The 18,434-nt window shown below is 34.9% G+C and overlaps 1 protein-coding gene across 2 annotated transcripts in view; it reads left to right on the top strand.

The window, feature by feature from the left end:
* CACNA2D1 (calcium voltage-gated channel auxiliary subunit alpha2delta 1) overlaps positions 1–18,434 on the top strand; it is a 379,138-nt gene that overhangs the window by 293,554 nt on the left and 67,150 nt on the right. For both annotated transcript variants that reach the window (XM_027711461.2, XM_039388463.1), the window contains exons 11-12: positions 1,760–1,918; positions 6,603–6,707. In XM_027711461.2, coding sequence (XP_027567262.1) covers positions 1,760–1,918; positions 6,603–6,707 — 264 coding nt within the window. The remainder of the gene's footprint in view (positions 1–1,759; positions 1,919–6,602; positions 6,708–18,434) is intronic.

The following is an 18,434-nucleotide window of genomic DNA, read 5'->3' as shown; positions in this document are numbered from 1 at the left end:
GCCTGTTTTCAAGAAGGATAGGGAACAAATTAGGCTAAGCCTTCTGCTGAGGATGATGCCTATGTCAGTCATCTCTGCCATTAGCTGCACTATATTTGCAGTTATACATTTGTTTCTAGCAATTTCATAGCAGAAGTCTTATTGACTAAAGTGGATATTTGAGAATAATAACTGGTAGTTCATATTTTATTGGGTCCTAACAGCAGGGAGCATCTGATTCCAGGACAGGGAAAAGTCTGCTTACCTCCTAAGCATCCTAATAACTTGAATTGAAATAGTAGGCATTACAAAAGTTGGTTTGATATTATCAATCTTTCCATCCTTTTAAGTTTTGTTCACTATAAGTGTCCTACAGTCACAGTGCAAGTTGGTGTTTGCTGCTGACAACAGCTGTCTCTACACTTTGTGCCTGGTACTTAGTGATTTATTTTAGACTGGTAAGGAGTCTGAGCATTTATTGAAATCTGTGACCTTTATTCTATAGAGCACTATCGAACTATCTAACAGTAGTGGACTTAAAGCAACATGGCCTGATTTTTACATTATTTTAAGGCTTTGCACAAGTTTGACAGGACAAAATTACATTTACATTTACTTTCACTGAAGATCCATAATCAGGAAGATGCATAATAATCTACTTTCAGATGAAGTGTAAATTAGGAGATCTGTATTTTAGTGCCTTTACTGAGATGGAGTTTACAGAGATTTTTGGACATCATCTTTACCAGTGAGGAAAAAAGCTCGCATAAGAAATCTTGACAGATGAAACAGTTTAAAATTGGCGAAGACAGTAGTTTTAGTAATATTAGTCAAGAGTATCTTAGAAAAAAGTCACTGTGTTGTAGTTAAAAGGAGATTTTCACTCAAATAGAGTTAAACACAGCTTGTATGCAGTAATATGCACTTTCATCCAAAACTAGAGTTAAAATCATACATGGTGCCACTAAAAAGTGAGACCTATATCTGCATCTCTCTCTCTCTCTGAAGATACATATAGTTGTAGGTATACATGAATGTATGTATATTTACACAGAGATGAATTTTCAGGTGATCATAAACTGATTTCTACTTGTGCAGACAACATCTTGCACTTAAAAACTATCTGTGTATGTTTTTACATAATGTCAAAATCTCATATAAATGTTTTTACATAATGTCAAAATCTCATATAAATTACTTAAAAGGGAGTAGTTTTTATGGATATGTGGGTAGGACAGCAGAAGCACGTGTGTTCTCAATACACAAATTTGTACTGCTGTTAACAATATTCTCGTATTTGCAGCTATACTCTCATGTGCTTCCTTTTGCTTTCCATAAGGTATATGTACTAATTGAATATGATCTATAGGTTTCATTGTAAACCACCAAACTAATAGGTGCAATATAGAGGTCACCTTATAACTCAACCAGTATTTTTCAGTGATTAAAAAAAGTATGTATTTTCCTATGTTTTTCATTTTGTCAGCGTGTCTGAGTTTTATTTTATGATATAAACTTGAAACAAAATTTGTGGGAATTTTTCCATTACAGTAGAGTTTTCTTGATTGCCACCGGGTGAAGCACCAAATACCTTTATTTTTAAATATATTTATTGCTCCATTTTGAAATCTCCAGATGCTGCTGGACGTTTTCAATAGTGGAAATGAAAATCCAGGTGTGATATTCTTTATCTCATGGATCCAAACAACATAAATCTTTAGGACTACAGTACACAGAAAAGAAAATAACTGTTTTAATAACATTTCTTTTTATTTTACAGTTTAATAATAATGCTCAGAACGTCAGTTGTTTTAATCATCTTGTCCAAGCTAATGTGAGGAACAAGAAGAAACTGAAAGAAGCTGTCTATAAAATTTCTGCTAAAGGAATTACAGATTACAAAAAAGGCTTTAGCTACGCTTTTGAACAGCTGCTAAATGTAAGTGTTTAAGTAATATCTCTCTTCTGCCAGGTGAAGCAGGAGAACTTGAATGTTCAGATGGCCACTGGGTGCTCCTTCATTGTGTAACTTAAGTGGTTGAAGTGCAAACCTTTATTTAGCAAGTAAATCTATCCCAGAAATGTTTTTTCCTTGCAGATTCCCTAGCAGGTTGCTAAGATTTGGGAATGAATTTGGTTTTCAATGTGTTGTAGTGTTTTAGTTCATTCAGCTGGTTTTCCATTTAACATGTGATTCCCAGTTGGCACATACTTATGGTAGTGGTTAACTTGCAGTTAATGTTAGAATGGACAGCTCTGTGTTATAGTGCTATTATTTTAATTTTACCACAGCATCTCCTAGCAATGTTTAGTTAACCTAAAATTTCACACTTATTAGAAGTCATAAATAGTTTACCATGGCTTGAGCAGAATAGAGCAGAGGAAATGAGTTAATTAATAGAGGGATATTAGGCATCTGAGAGTATTCTAATTCCTTTTTCTTTCTCATGTATAAAAAGAATAATTTCCTTAAAAATAAATGCATTGTTACTATGTTTTAGATACATTGTACTTTCTAATTTGCACCCAAGCACTACCTTTTTGAATAGCAATGTTTCCCATCTACCACAGATGTTGGGAGTTAATCAGTAAATTTTTAATGGTTTATGTGGTTGTTTAAAAAAATAATTCTACTTTTCACCTTTGTAAAAACTTCATATTAGATCTCCACCTTAGTGCAAGTAAAGCTGAATCAGTTTACAGCAGATAAGGATATGCCTTGACAAGTATGAAATGCATTCTTTTCCTTATGATTTTTTGTAATATATTTGTTTTTACTTTATTTTTTCCCCCTAATCTGCCAGGTTCTGGACTTCGGGACACTTCCCTGACATTGTATATGCAATTTAAGGCTAGAAATGGTTGAAAAATTTCTACCCTTCTTAAATTTTGATGTAGGAAAAGAAAAAGCAATGTTTTCATGTGAATTTTCTCAGTTGACCACTATTCAGTTTAGCAGCGGGGTTTGGTGGAGAAATGAGTGGGTGCCCTCTGCTGATGGTTATTTTTAAAGTCTATTGGATATTTTTGGACCAGGCTGGATGGCATTTTCCCATTTTCTGCATCTGTTGAGCGCACGCTGTGTCTCACCTAAAAATCCACTGCGCAGGCTGGAAGGGTTAATGACCTTTCCCAAATCTTCGCTCGCGAAGACTGGCCATTACACACGCATCTGTTGACATCTCATGCAGAGGGAAGAGGAAGGCAAGGAATTTTTCCAAATATATTCCTCATGACATTTATATTTCCTTAAAATTATTGATTGCACAGAACACCAGATATATACTTTGTGTGCAGGCAACATTAAGACAAGCTGAACACAGGGGAAACCTCAAAGTGGACTTGTTTGTAGGACTCAAATATTATTTAAAAATTAATGGTAGATCAGTGTCATAGTGGGACCAACTCTTTTGTAGCTGAAGGCAGAGGTGTGATTAGCCTCACATGATCTCTGCAAGACTGTAAATTATGGCTGGACATTGTGGATTGCATGAGGTTATAGATATACAGTCATCCCCTCCAAACACTGGCAAATCCATTTAGCAGGAAGAGTAAAGGGCTGGTGATGGATTTAACACTACACTCCAGTGACAAGACAATATAATATGATGATATAATACCACCTTAAGCAAATAATAAAAAATATGCTGTGAGATAGTTTCCAGTTGTATATTTATGAATTCAAATAGTCGAATTGCTTTAAGGTCCATAGAAATGCAGTGTTGCTCAAATTTTAATAATAATTTTGGGGGTACTCTTTCTGGATGACAATTATTTCAAACAATTTTCCAGAACACTGAAGCAATGTTTCACTTGTGGCATGAATAGATTGCTGCCTGATGTGTTACCAAATGGAAATAGACACTTGTGTTTTTTTCAACATACTAATGCCAGTGTTTATCAATAATCTGGATTTTTATGTAGTATTTTTTCCATTATTTATTGTTATATTAACTTGTTATTTCTTTGAAAAGCATAATACCTCACCTTCAGCAGTTCCAGGAGGGTTTTTCCCAACACGCCATAATAGCTATGATTTGTCAGAGAAAAAATAGTGAAAAATGAATTTTTAAAGTGTCATGTCACAAGGTATAATTGTTACCTGTCATTTAATGAGTTAATTTTAAAGATGTGAAACTTTTATAAAACAAAAGTAATTTTAACCATACTATAAATGGATCATGTTTTGCTTGCTTGTTTGAAAGAATAAAAAAAGACCTTTATCAAATAGAAGAGAGAGCTAAAAATTAATACATAGCTTAGTTCCAAATTGTATCCTTCTGTGGTTTAAGCTAAGAAATTGTTTTTTGTCCTGGGGAAGCTCCTGTATAGGCAACACATTCCCTTTCATCTGTGGTCTGTTGGACTGCTGAGGCAAACTGTTCAGAAGAATTATGAAGTTGCTGCGTCCACTTTTCACAATCACTTATTTTCACATCCTGAGCCAATATCTCCCCTGTTTAGTCCAAATGGGGGGGCGGGGAGGGGGAATAAGAGGTGTTGTAAAGGCAATTCTGCCTTCCTTGATGCCTTTTGAAAGGCTAACGTGTTAAATTCATTCATCCAAAAGCGAAGTTTTTATTGTGGGAGAATCGCAGAGTCACAGAATGGCCTGGCTTGGTGGGCATATCAAAGATCAGCTAGTTCCAACTGCCCTACTATGGGCAGGGGCACTTCTCTCTAAACCAGCTTGCTCAGAGCTCTACCCAAACTGGCTTTAAACACTTCATACGTAATATGAATATAATATCATATGATCACATTGCCCATAGTAGTGCTTGTTTCAAAATCAGTAGGAAGGTTTCATAATATGAGCAAGTTTTGGTCCTCTTCCTTGATATCTCTCTTTTGTTCCCTCTGACCTTATTTTGGCCTATATATTAACCCACTGTAAATGCATGTGAATTTCTTTATTTATGAAATATCCAACTCTGCTTTTATTACTTTTTTAATATCGAAAAGATTACAGCCCAAAGCAGTATCTTGTAACTTATATTTCGCAAGTGAAAAATGATCATAAATTATTTAATTCCAACTGAAACACAGTGTGCTGTTGAGGTTGGAGAGAATGTATTGATTTCAAGCAGGTTTTATATGTTGTTACATGTAAGAAAATCTTTGGGCTTGTGTTTTGGTTTGTTTTTTTTTTAGTTAATAAATAAGTAATTATTCACAGAATATTGAACTATAAACATAAATCATCTCTGAAGAATAATTCTTACTCTGTTAATTATGTTTTTGTGCTTTAGTTTTCTTGAAGCATTGTAGAACTGTAGAATGCAATATTGAGAGTTACTAGGTGATATTTGAGGGCTGGTTTTGGTGTTTCAGTGTGACCAGCCTGGTGACAGTCGCTATCTGGCCATAAAGAGTAAAGCAAGGGGGAACTGAGTGCTTTTGTAAGGACAACTGTCCTATTTATTTTCCTGACTCTAGAGAAAATTCATATAACAAAATTCAGGCTTGTGGAAGGAGAAATTGAATTTATTGGGACCATTTGTATGCAATACAAAGGGTAAGGAACACTGGCTGCAAGAGTCATGAGCAATTTGCTTCGATTGGATTCCTACCTTTAAAGAATAAAGACAGAGGATGAATGCCAAAGCAGGAGCCTTTGGTCCTTCCATAAGGAGCCAAAATTCATACTCACCTCTATTGTTCTACCTGTGGAACAATGTTTTTATTCCCTTGCAAAACACACTGCATTTTTCTCAGGGACTTTACTAGTTACTTTGATGAATTAGGAGTCAGAGAGGCTTCTTAATTCTCTCTATTTCAGGCTTCCTCCCCAGAAATGATGGAACTCACTCTGTTCTTCAGTTGTGAGATGCAACCTAATTAGAAAAGCAGGTGATGGAGAGTTTTTAATAATCTAGAAAGCCACATCTTGGCTATTATGCAAACTTGATTGTAAGATACTTTTCTAAAGATTAGCTATTCATTTCAAGGTATTAAAAATAATAATTTAGAAAACCAGGAAAGAATTAAAAAATTGAAAGATGAAACACATTTTAAAGAAATGTGAAAAAAATGCAAAATACTTCAGAGCTTATAGGGTGGACATACCTACAGGATGCCTAAATTGACAGAGCTTCATTTAAGCAGTCAGTGAGCTGGATAGTTTCTGTGAGTAGGAGTCCAACAGAAAAAAATAAGCATATTCAGTAATTCATTACAGGGTCATTGTTCACAAATTTCCACAGGTACAGTAAAGATAAGGAAAAAAATAAGGATGAGAAAAAAGTAAAAATGTTTAGAGACCCTCACTGTGCAAGTCTCACACAGAACATCTGTATAGGAACACTGGGGGTTTGATGTGATGGGTGTGAGCTCTCCTGGTGTTTGTGGAGGTGAGAGGAACCACCAGATCCCTATTCCACTGTGTTAGTCCAGATCTGAAATGGGTCATATTTAAGTGTCATGGAACAGAAAAATGGTTTTGGTTTATTTTATTTTATTTCTCATTCAAAAGGGTGTACTGAAAAAAATTCTAAAATATTTTTGAAGTTTTGCCATTACCATGTTAAAGTAGTAAGGATGTAGATATAAAAGCCATCAGATATAGCAGTTGTTATTCCTTATAGCCTGAAATATAAAAACACTTCTGTTTGTGTCTCCTACAGCACAGTGTCTCCAGAGCTAACTGTAATAAGATTATTATGTTGTTTACGGATGGTGGTGAAGAAAGAGCACAAGAAATTTTTCATAAATATAATGAAGACAAAAAAGTAAGTGATATATGAAATATTTTACTGTATAAAATACAACAGCACAAAGAGAAATATTAAATATGGAAGTGAAAGCATATTTGGTGCATGCATAAAGTACTTCTTAAAAAAATTATTACTCTTGATCCCTAGGGCACTTAAAGATTTCTCATTCTATAACATTTATTTGTGAAATCACAAAGTATACTTAATATTTTACACTTTGTGACCTGTTGGTCTCAAGTGATACAGAAGTATACTGTGAGCCATAAAGAACTCAATTTTCTACTGACACTTTGCATTAGTGTAATCCCTGAATTATCCAGTAGAAATAAAGGTAGTTAATTGATATGATATGATATGATATACGTATGTGTATCTCCTCACTGTGAATATTTTCTATGTGCTTTTGTTGTTCATCAGGCAAAGGCAAAATGAAATCTCAAGGTTAGAAACTGAGTCTTAATAGATTTGGGCTGGAACAAACTCACATTTTTCCCAGTGAGCTCAATTATACCTCTGAATGTCTTAGTGAGAAGTGGGATGGCTCTCTGCTGATGAAATTTGATCTGTGGTTCAACCAGAATTATGGTTTAACACAAGAATCCCTGGATGAGTTCTGTTGTTTAGACTAAATTGGATTATTAGCTGTGGTGGTTGGGTTTAAGTTTTGAATCTAATCAAACTTCTTGTCTGTCTTTTGCATACTTACAGACTTAAAAATGTATATATGTGTGTGTGTGAAATAAAACACCTTTTAAAGTTGTCTCCTACTACATTTCAGTGCAAATCATTATTTATTATTATTAGAAGATTAATCACATTCTAAATAGAAGTGAAATATGAGCTGGATTTACACTGTAAATGAGAATTTGCCTTTCCTAGTGCTTAGGGATGTGCCTACATGGTTTTTTTTGGGGGTTGTTTTTTCTTCTGTTTTCAGAAAAACAGCTAAAAGTTAGAATGCAAATCACCAAGGCACTTTAACAGTTGCCATCGATGTGTATGCATAAAGCAGTGAAAGTATTCAGTTGGAAGTCTTCATATATCTGAATGAATCCTTTCAAAAGTAGAAGTGCAATACAGAATTTGTATCTTGACCAGTCATTCACTCAGTGACCTTGAATAATCATTTTATGTCTGATTTATATTAGTGTCTCACATAGAATGTGGGTTTAGTTAATCTTTGTGTCTGAGTTGAAAATACTTTTTAAACTGACAGTTGGAAGAGAGAATTGAAATCATAGTCACTTGTATGACACACATGGCTGTATTCTGAAAACAAACGCAGAGATTCCTCTTCAAATTCGGACATGGTAGCTTTTACTGTGTTGCAACAACAACCATCAGCTATGGAAAATACGTGCATAAGGGGGAAGATGTATGATTAACTTTTTTTTTTATTTTATTTTGCTCTGTTAGGAGTAAAGTATAGCAAAATATTCAGTCCAAACAACAAAACAGATTTGCAGTGCCAAGATTTGTGATCTTAATCACATCATGCCTGATGACTGATTATTCTGTGAAGTATAATAAATGAAATGGAGGATTTACTAGTTTTAAATGGTTATTTTACTGCATCATTTAATACTGTAAATTTGCACTGCTGAGGGTTAGGGTGGGTTTATATATACTGTTATATATAATACAATACACACTCACTTTCCTGTTCCCTCTGGTGAAGGAGGGTTTTGGGGTTTTATTGTATACAGCAAACGTATCATAGTGATGATAATGGTCACTGTGTGTCAGTATGTTGTCATATGTAATGGAATGCAGTGCCAATACAATGAAAGGCAAATTTTCTACACTTCTTTAAGCTCTATATTTCTACAAGTTCAGATCTTAGTAAACCCTTGTCTAATGAGGTACTGGGTTGCTAGATACCACTCCTTACTGCTTTTCTCCAAGGTGACATTGGAATTACAATACCAGAAAGTTTATGCAGTTATAATTTGAAGAATTATTTACTTTGTCCTTATCACTTTCAATCAGTAACAATTCTTGTAGTGTTGAAGGGAAGTTTATGGTTGAAAACCTTCTAATGAAACTGGACCAGTAAATTCATTTTTAGGAATAGCAATGAAGTTACCCGATATCATTCATACCATTCTAATATTTTTAAAAAGAAGACTAATACAAAACATGCTTGTGATAATGCTCTCTTTAGTAAGACTACATTTGATTCCAGAATGATGATGTGAGCTCTTTTGTTGCTCCTTCTCTGTGTAATTTAGTGTTAATTCATTACCAGTAGAGAATAACAGAATTGATAGAGGCATTCCAACATGAAAAATACACATATGCTTTTAATTTTGCAAAGTCATAATCACAAATATGGTCTTACCTTCTTAGATTGCACAGTAGGCTACTTTCTTACATTAAATTATGAGATATTAAAGATATGTGTATCTCAGTTCTGTTGTCCTTTAATTTATTTCATAAGCAGCCCAATGAATTTAAGACTAATTTTATATTTATCGTTTCTAGAAGGACTATTAATATAAGGTGTTAAAAAGTTTTCTGTGTTTTACAGTAGAAGCAGTTCATAGTATAAATATCTGTCAGCTGATGTATTTTCTTGCCTGCTCTGCATTTATTTAAACATCCATCTTTGTACTCTGCATACAGTATATAGAAGATGAATCTTTATTGTCTTATGTTGCAGTCAGTCACTTTCCATCTTAGACACACTGTGTTGTAAACTTTCTTTTTTTTCTTGTGCAAACAAAAGACCTTTTATTCAAATCTATTAATCATTTTTTTCATCTGCCTGATGTAAAATTGCTTCAGCTGAGTAAGTATTTTCTTCTTCATATCTGTTACTTTGTAATTCCTTGGCATGAAAGAAGCTTTAGTAAGTTTTGGCCCATCAAATGACATGACTTAGTACAGGTTTTTGCAGTGCCCGTAGTGCAACCTTCAAGTTAAGTGAAGGAATGCAAGAAACAATTGGAAACTACTAAAAGACCAGCCTAGAATCTAGAGGCTGGAAAATTTTTCTTTTAAATTATAGGGTTTAATCTGTTTGAAATAGCATACAGATATATTTAAAATAATTTTCTGTCTTTACCAATAGTTCACAGTATGAATATGAGGGTTATCATAAAATTTATGTGACAGTTTTGGGGAGGAACATTTCTGGGGTTTATTTGTTTGAAGTGGAAAATTACAGTTGTGTTTCACCTTTGCGTGCCTTTTTCCCTTTATAAAGCCAGATTTTATTGTCACATATTGTAACTATGTGCTGTGCTTGATATTTAAAAACTGGCATGTTTACCTTTTTGGTGACATTTGGGGTGCTCTCATTAAATGTGCAAAATACCACACGTGTTAAAATTTCAGGAGTGAGGGTGCTAAATTTCATTTTATTTGCACTCCTCCTACAGATAGCTTCACTGAAGATAGCAATATACATTTAATTGAAATGTATGCCCAGTAGGCGTTTATCCTGAGAATTTTGAATTCGGGTTGAAAATAGAAAACCACACATCTTTGGGGCAAATTGTGCACACCAAAATCTGTGTTGGAGGGTTTGCTCAATTTATGTGAGTAGGAAAAGACCTTAAACATGCCTCATGCACTTTTAGTTGTTTGAAGTTTTGTAGAATGGTAGAGGTTTGTGTGGGTTGGCTGGATTGATCTGACTCACACAGGTGGGATTGGTCTGACCCCTCTGACAGGAGCAGAATGGTGAGTTGTGTCTCATGTCTCATTCCTACAGAATTATCTTCCATGATTAATACAATACAACCTTATTTCCTGGAGATTTTTTTGACAGTATCATTTGAAGGGAAATGGTATGCAGAGAAGTTTTCCAACAACTCAGTTCCATTAAAAATATCTTTATGTGGTGGGCACAGAACCACTGCAGTGATAGAAGTCCTATGGGAGCACACTCCAGCTTACTGGAACTCCACTGGGAAGCTTACAGCTGCCAGTGACTTGTTCCAGATGGGACACATTCAGCATGTCAAAAGAATGATAAAATGAAATATTTATGAGAAAGTACTTGCAAAACTTCTATTTAAAACAAAAAGACCTCCTACTATCATTAACAAAGGAGGGAACCATTTTCTTCATTGGTTTGAATCCATTACTGTACAACTGCAAGTCAATAAAACTAAAATGAAAACTATGTTAGTCTAGGCAATGGTGTATGAATTATTCTGGACAAGGCTAAAAGTGTTAGTCCTGCCTACAAATGACCATTGAAAAAGCCCATGACATTTCCGCTTTGGGTAGCCACGGGTTTCTCATCAGGTGTCAGACTGAATGAATGTAACTTTCCTATGGTTACTTATATAGCTGAAAATAGAAACAGCATCTTTTGCAACACTAATGTTGGCTTTGAATAGAACTAAACAGCTGTCAAAGTGCACCTCAACAGGTTTTGCATTCCCGAGTGTGTGATAGACTTGTGACACAGGATGTTCCACAAAGTAATTAAACTAAGAGTTGAACTGAGTAAAATTCTAGTTTATATCTGAATGGCATGTGGCATAGTTTGATAGATAAAATTTAAGACATTTTTTAAGCTTTCTGAACTGTAGTGTGTTTTCTGGCCTTCTCTACATTAACATTCTGTGGTCTTCAGACAACCAGACGCTAACATATATCTCATTCCTCCTAACAATCCCCCTATGCTGTAAATTTTCTTGGAATGACGGTAAAGTAAATCCTATGTAGAAGAAATCTTCAGCTAACTGGTTAAACCGGCTCCCGGGCTCCTTCCCTGATCAATTTTATCTTAAAGGTGTGCCATCTTCCAGCTGTTAATTTTAATTTATTATATGTACCGTGACATGCACAAATGGTAAACTTAAAATATTCTGGGTGAGGCTTGGGTCAGTATTTAAAAATTCCAAAATCCATTACTTTTTCTTTAAAAATGAAAATTATTATTATTAGAGTGTTCACTGAAGAAACATCCTATTCATAAGGCAAATTATTTTTTTTTTGCCTCTTTCTTAACTCCACGTATTAATGAAGAGCTTTCAACATATCTACTCTCCCAGTTTCTGAGTTCCTGACAGATTAATGCCACTACATTAATGAATTTAAATATTCCACATCAGCAGTCTTCCTCTTTTGACACTCATTACCAAAATATGCTTTAATAATAGTCACACTGCACAATACTAAGCTATTTAAGGTCCTAGGCCTACAAATCCATGGAGTTTTTTCTGAACTTTTTTTTCAATATGATATAATTAGTTTATTTTTCCTCATAAACTTACATCTTGAACCACAGTTATCTGATGGCGTATGAAGCTCTATTCCAGCATGAGGATTCAGAGTACAGTGATTTTTAAGATAATCTTTTTCAAAAATATCTATATACTGTCCTTTCAATAGTCATCTTCTAAACTGACTTGTTGCTATCATGTGTCCGTGCCCTGGCAATGCTCTTGGATTACAGCAGTCTGCCAGTCTTCCCCACACTATCTTTCACTGATCCTTTTACCTTTAGACTATGTAATATTACCAAGCCTTTCTTGAAGTCTTCAATAAGGAGGTAATATCCATTATATTTCTTCTACTTTTTTTCACTTTTCCATTCAACCATCACAGCCCCTGTGCTGTTCTATATGCGGGCAAGGTTCCAGCAGACTTAAGGGGTGCAGCAGAAAGCACAATGGGACAGAGGGGGGGTTATTTTGGAAAGAAGATCTGCATGTAGAACCTTGTCGTGCATGTGTCCACACACACATCTCTGTGTTGATGTTTCTCATTAGGCTGCTGTTTTCATTATGAGCATGAATCTGTCGGGGTTGCCCCGTGGCATTTTTATCTCCTCTGCAAGATAAAAATCCACGTGATGGTGTTGAGAACTGTGTAAGACTAATGAAAGTTTTAATATAGCTTTGTTGAAAAGTAACCTTATCGGTCTTATTAAAGTCATGTGTATCTGTTACATAAAACCCAACTGGCAGCTTGTTTCCCTCAAGTTTGGCATGGAGGAGGCTACTTGATACTTCTATTTTTGTTGATCTTCAATTCCAAACCACTACAGTAATAGTGATTGATTCAGTGTATCACACAGAGGTTGATGCTGCAGATGGCATAAAATGATTAATCAAGGCAACAAGGATAGGATATCAGTTAATATAGAAAGCACATTATGTTTGTTTTGGGATGAAAGCAAGAGAGTCAGACTGCATTTTGCTTATTTACACAAACAAAATGCTACATATGGTGTAGCTGGTTGAGGCTAGACATCAGAAGGTTCATCCTGTCTCAGCCTCCCCCTATATCAACTGTGCATTCATGTCTGTGAATTTGGAATTGCAGTGAAATGGTATGTGAATTGATTATATTCTTCTGTATTTCAAGAATTGGAGGACTGCAACCATTTAATACCTAGGCCATGCCTAATGATGTTTATGTAACCTCTTTTTTAAAGTATCCAGTTCCACAGCTTCCTTAGGTATTTACATTTTTCTCTTTCAACAGCTACCTTTAGAAAGCTTTCCCTAGATTTCCTTAAGGCAAAGAAACTTAGGGGTTTTTTTTTGTTTTTTGTTTTTTTTTTTTCATTTTCACTATACATACATTCTTTACAGAGAACTATTAATTCTCATCATAATTTCCTCTTACACTTTAGAAAACCATTTCTATGTTGAAACCTTCACACAACTTTTCTTTCCAGCTTTTGTCTTTTCAACTAAACAAGCTAATTTCTTTCAAATTCGCCAAATGTATATCTTAAAATCTTTTCATTCTTTATTCTTTACACCCCTATTGTGTATAATGGCATGTTATCTCTACCTTTCCTAAAACATACTCTTGAACAGTTAGGGAAACAGTGGTATCAAGAGTATTTTCTATGACTTTTTTTATGCAGAGCTTAGGTAAATATGTCATCGAACACAACTTACTTTTTGGAACTGTATTATATCATTGAACCATATTTGTTTTTTGCTTTACTCTGAATCTTTTCTCCCAGCTGCTGCTTTTTTTTACAGGTTGTCTTCAATTTCAGTATCTGTTCTCGATTTTCTAAGTATTTTTAATCCTACATTTTATCAGGAAGTTTCTTCTTGTATGTTTAATTTCTTCTACTTCATGAATTGCCATTTTTCATGTAATCCTTTATTCTTTAGATTATCTTCCCACACTGCTCACTCAGCTAGCTCGTTCTCTGAGTTTGTTGAAGTTTGTTTCTTATCCTTGTTTAACTGCTGTCAAATCTTCCTTTCCTTGTAATAAAAATCTCTTCTTGATCTTTCACTCAAAATATCTTTTCTCTTCTAGATTTTTTTTTAATTCTGCCTTAAAATTCAGAAATAAATTAACTGTTCTTGACATCTTCTAGAATAAGAAATTTTCCTAACCTGCTACAAGATATTCAATAATTGTGTCCCACATAGAAGGTCTATCTGCATAACCTTCTATATTTGAAGTTGCAAATATTTTTTTGTATACTTCCAGTGTTTATTAAACACTGAAGACATCAAAGATTTAAGTTGTTTTGCTGTAAGTGCCATGTAAGAGACGCTCACATTTCTCATTTATTTCAAAATATAATAGCGGAGAAAATTTAAAAGTTGAGAATTGGTTTCTGCAGATAGAGAAGTCAAATGGGATGCAGAAAAAAAAATGAATTAATATTATTATGAAGATTAAGAGGTACTTTTTTATAAAATTGCCCATTATATGGTGAGGATTCTGACATTTGTGTGTTCACTGAGTCTAGAGTTTTCCAAAGCTTAACTTTACCACATTGGTTTAAAAATACAACTCTCTGGGAAGAAATTGGATAATTTGTCCGCTTAATAGAACAATCAATATAACTAAGCTAGCACAACTGAATATATTTTTTAAAAGAATTAACTCTTATTAAGTGACTCTAAAACTTTATAGAAATCTTAGCTTCTAAATGCTGCTTAGGCCAGCTGGTAGGCGAGTGTTGAGCAGTAGCTGAATATTAATCCCTTAGTAGATGGAATTGTTTCAGATGGGATGGAACATCTTTAAATGAAAAGATTTGCCAATGCACAGGTGGAAAAAGCAGACAGAAATGTGTAAGAGACTCATATTTCAAAGGGCTCAAAGGGAGAAGGTATAGAATAGGAGACTCTTTAGTGGGTAAGAGAATTAGGGAACAACTGAAAAAAACAGATGGTGGCACAAGATATATGCATGCTGCAGCCTAAACAGATGACAGGTTAAGAAGGAAATAAAAATAGAAAAGGAATATGAAATGGGCAGTGAGAGTGCCAGTGACGGTGAACTGTAAATTTCACCAAGGCAAGTAGAAACCCTGTGCATCTTCAATGTCAAGTATTAAAGATTGCTGCAGACATTGTAAGGAAGGGTTGCTTTTAAAGAGAACATCAGTGCATAAGATAGAGGAACTCTGAGAAATCTTATCAAGAGTAAGAACTACAAATGTAACTTAGTCTTTTTCTAAAGCATTTTGCAAAAAAAAGATATTTCAGTTTTGAAAAAGAGGAAGAAAAAACATCATCTTTCAAATAGGGATAAGTATACTGGTGAGAAACAAACAGAAAATACCCCAGCCTCTACTTAGAAAGTGACTTAGATTCAAAATCCTGATTAGTCTCAATGAAAAGGCTAAAACCTGCTCAGTCATATCTCCAGGAAATCAGTCACATTCTTTATCTTTTGCACTATACAGGAAAGAATTTAATATGCAGAAGTGCATGTGCTATAAGAATAGATTGTCTTTAATAGAAGAACGAGAAACTGACTTTGCAATCTTGTAATTGCGTGGTTAGGGAAAATGACATTGAAGTATGAGCTTCTAATTATTTTCTATTGAAGTTTTCACAAATATTTTTATAGGTTTTATTCCTTAAAAAATAGAGAAAAAAACCCTAAGAGAATCAGTCTCCATATGCAGTCTTTGAATTCTTATCCTATTATCTATCTCCCTTCCTCTGTTTCTATATTCAGATTCTATTTGAAACCAGTAATTCCAGTCAAACTCATATTCATGTTAGCCTTGTATCAAATTCAAAATAATGTATTCAATGTTTGCTGAGGTTTAGATAGGAATTCTGTGCTTCATAATCTTATCCTAAATCATGTGCAAAAAAACCCCATCTAATCAATAATGTCCGAAGAACCTGGAATGCCAGCTGCAAATGTATTTTTTTTAATTATTCTAACTTTATTTAAATGGATTTTTTTTTAGCAGGAAAGAATTTGTTTTATTTACAAATGATTTTTTGAAACTATCACTTTGATTTGTATAATGCAGTCTGACCATACTGTATTCTCAATCCTAGATATAGACAGGAAAACCAATAACCTCAATACTTTTTGTTGCAAAGTTAGTCTGTAGATGCTATATCATTTGAGAACAAAAACAAAGACAAACCCAAAACCCTCTAAGGCAATATTTTGTCTACAATAAATATCTCTGTAAGAAGCATATTTATAATTAAGGCTGAAGACCTTTTTTTCCTTACTTTTTCACTAGAAAGACAGACTTTGTGAAAGATGATTAAAATTCATTTATATCACAATGTAGACTGAAAACTTCGTAACCTAAAGTATGGTTTAACTGGAGTACATTTTCTTTGCTCTTCTGTTTCAGCCATTGTGAATAGAGAATTTAGACCTAAATTGACTAAGAACTCTGGTACAAACTGTTCAACACATGAAGGCTATAGACACACCTCAAGGGTTTTTTTCCTGTGGATTACATGGGAGTTCACTTGTATTTTTTTTTTTTAAATTAATTTATTTAGCTGATTAGAAAAGAAATAAAAATGCATGTCATTCAGTACAGGAGTGACTGTGCCATGATTAATTTGATGTCCTCAGGATAGGTGGCAGCAGTCTGTATATATTCAGTGCTTCTCATAGACAATCCTGAGATTTCAGGCGCAGTTCTTCAGGAAGGACAATGAGTGAACATGCACACTGGTTGCATTAATCACTAACTGTGAAGGACACTCTCAGTTCCATGGTTGCACATGAGCCTGGGTCTCTCAGCCGTGCTTGGGCACTTGCCAGTCGCTGACAGCAGGCGTCGTCACTGCCTGCTTGTGTCAGCAATGGCACGTCTTACCTGCAAGTAAAGGCAAGGTCAGGCTGCCCTCAGCACAGTCCTATGTGGCAGTGCTGAGTTTCCATAAGTATGCAGTAGCTTTTTCTCCCTAAAATAGGGAAAGGGAACCAAACTTGCAGCATTTTCATACCTAAATCTCCCTCTTCTAAGGTAGCCTGAATATACCATTCTGTTACCAGATCAGTCTCCAAGAAACAGCATGTGAACATAGGCAGTCCCTTCACTTGTTTACGTGGCATGCCCTTTTTAAAGCTCACTAAATAATTTTTGTTTAGAATTTTTATGTTCCTGTGAAGATCAGCCCATTATAAAATTAGACATGAAATTTGGATAACTGATAATTCCAGAGAGGAAGATTTCCTGTAAATGAGTTCAACTGCTTTCTGAAGGTCCTTCCTTTTGCCCCCTGTCCTTTTCCCTCTTCTAATACAACTGTTTGGCATTTGCAACTGTTAAGTTTCAGTCATTTTTCCATGCTGTACAAGGACTGAATAAATGAGACAAAAAATTGAGAGAGTAAATATACAAGATTATTTGCAAGGGGGAAAAAAAGTCAGAGTACCTGATTAAAATTAGTGTTTGAAATATTCATTGGCATATTTAAGTATTCCTTTAAATCTGTAGCTGGTATTTGTAATATTTCTTCCCTGGGATTTACAAGGCCAATGAAAAAAAGAAAGAAAAGAAGGAGGCTTAGTGTCACAATGTGAACTGTAAATATCTCTCTAATTAATCCAGTCCTTTCCAGCTGCTCATCTGCCTCCAAATGCTGTTTTGACTATCAAAGAAATGCCTAAAATGCTTTTAATCCAGAGTGCAGTGGGAATTACTTTGTCAACTCCTCTGTCTGTTTCTTGATATGGACCACCAAATTTACAAGGAATTCTCAGAAAAAAACTGTTTCCTTGAGGGAATGCTAAATGCTTACTGTCACGGAGAAGCAGTTTAGAGAAAGGAGGAATTAAATTGTTTTTCATTTCAGCAGAAAAAAATTGTTATTACCTTCACCAAAGAAGCAAAAAGATCAACTGAGTAAATAGAACATGGGTAATCAAAGTAAAATATTCCACTGCTGAATTGTTAAAAAGAGGACAGTGTATGCTCTTCCTCTGAAGACTGGGAGACAGAATGAGTGGCTAGAAAATCACGTGATGCAACTGAGTGCTGTACAGGGATTTCCAAGGTGGGGTGGGGCGATCTGCTGAGTACAACTCTTCTAGTGGAAATCACAGGAGAAGCAACCAGTGTGTCCGCAGACTTTAAGCTCAAAATACAGCCAAAAAGTATTTATAGGTTTTAACTGAGTTAAAACCTGCAAAGGGCTTAACTCAGGAGGTTGGAGGTTTTCAGCCTCTGCCAGCTGGCACATTCCCAGACAAGGTGCTGGGACTGCTCCTGGGGTAGGAAAGAAAGGGGGAGAGGGAAGGAGCAATGGCTTGGCTTCTGTGCAGGTGTGTGGGCTCTGCTGATACAATTGCTCTTCAGGTTGGAGAGTGGACCAAAGCCCAGTTTTTGGTGAGTTCGACACAGGCAAATTGACCCTCAAACTTAAATTCGAGCACATCAATGAGAAGTCCTGCTGGTGTTTTTGAAAGTACAGCCTTTCTCTTTCTTATCACTGTTCTTGAGGCTAATGTTATAAAAAGCTAATAAAACAGCTGATTTATTCCTACACCTGGAAATTGTTGAGATCAAAAACTTCA

Source organism: Pipra filicauda, unplaced genomic scaffold (assembly GCF_003945595.2).
Source record: "Pipra filicauda isolate LSUMZ 115617 unplaced genomic scaffold, ASM394559v2 scaffold101_size5749837_pilon, whole genome shotgun sequence".
NCBI classification, from domain to species: Eukaryota; Metazoa; Chordata; class Aves; order Passeriformes; family Pipridae; genus Pipra; species Pipra filicauda.
Note: the sequence above shows the minus strand (reverse complement) of the source record. Positions and strands in the feature narration are given on the sequence as shown.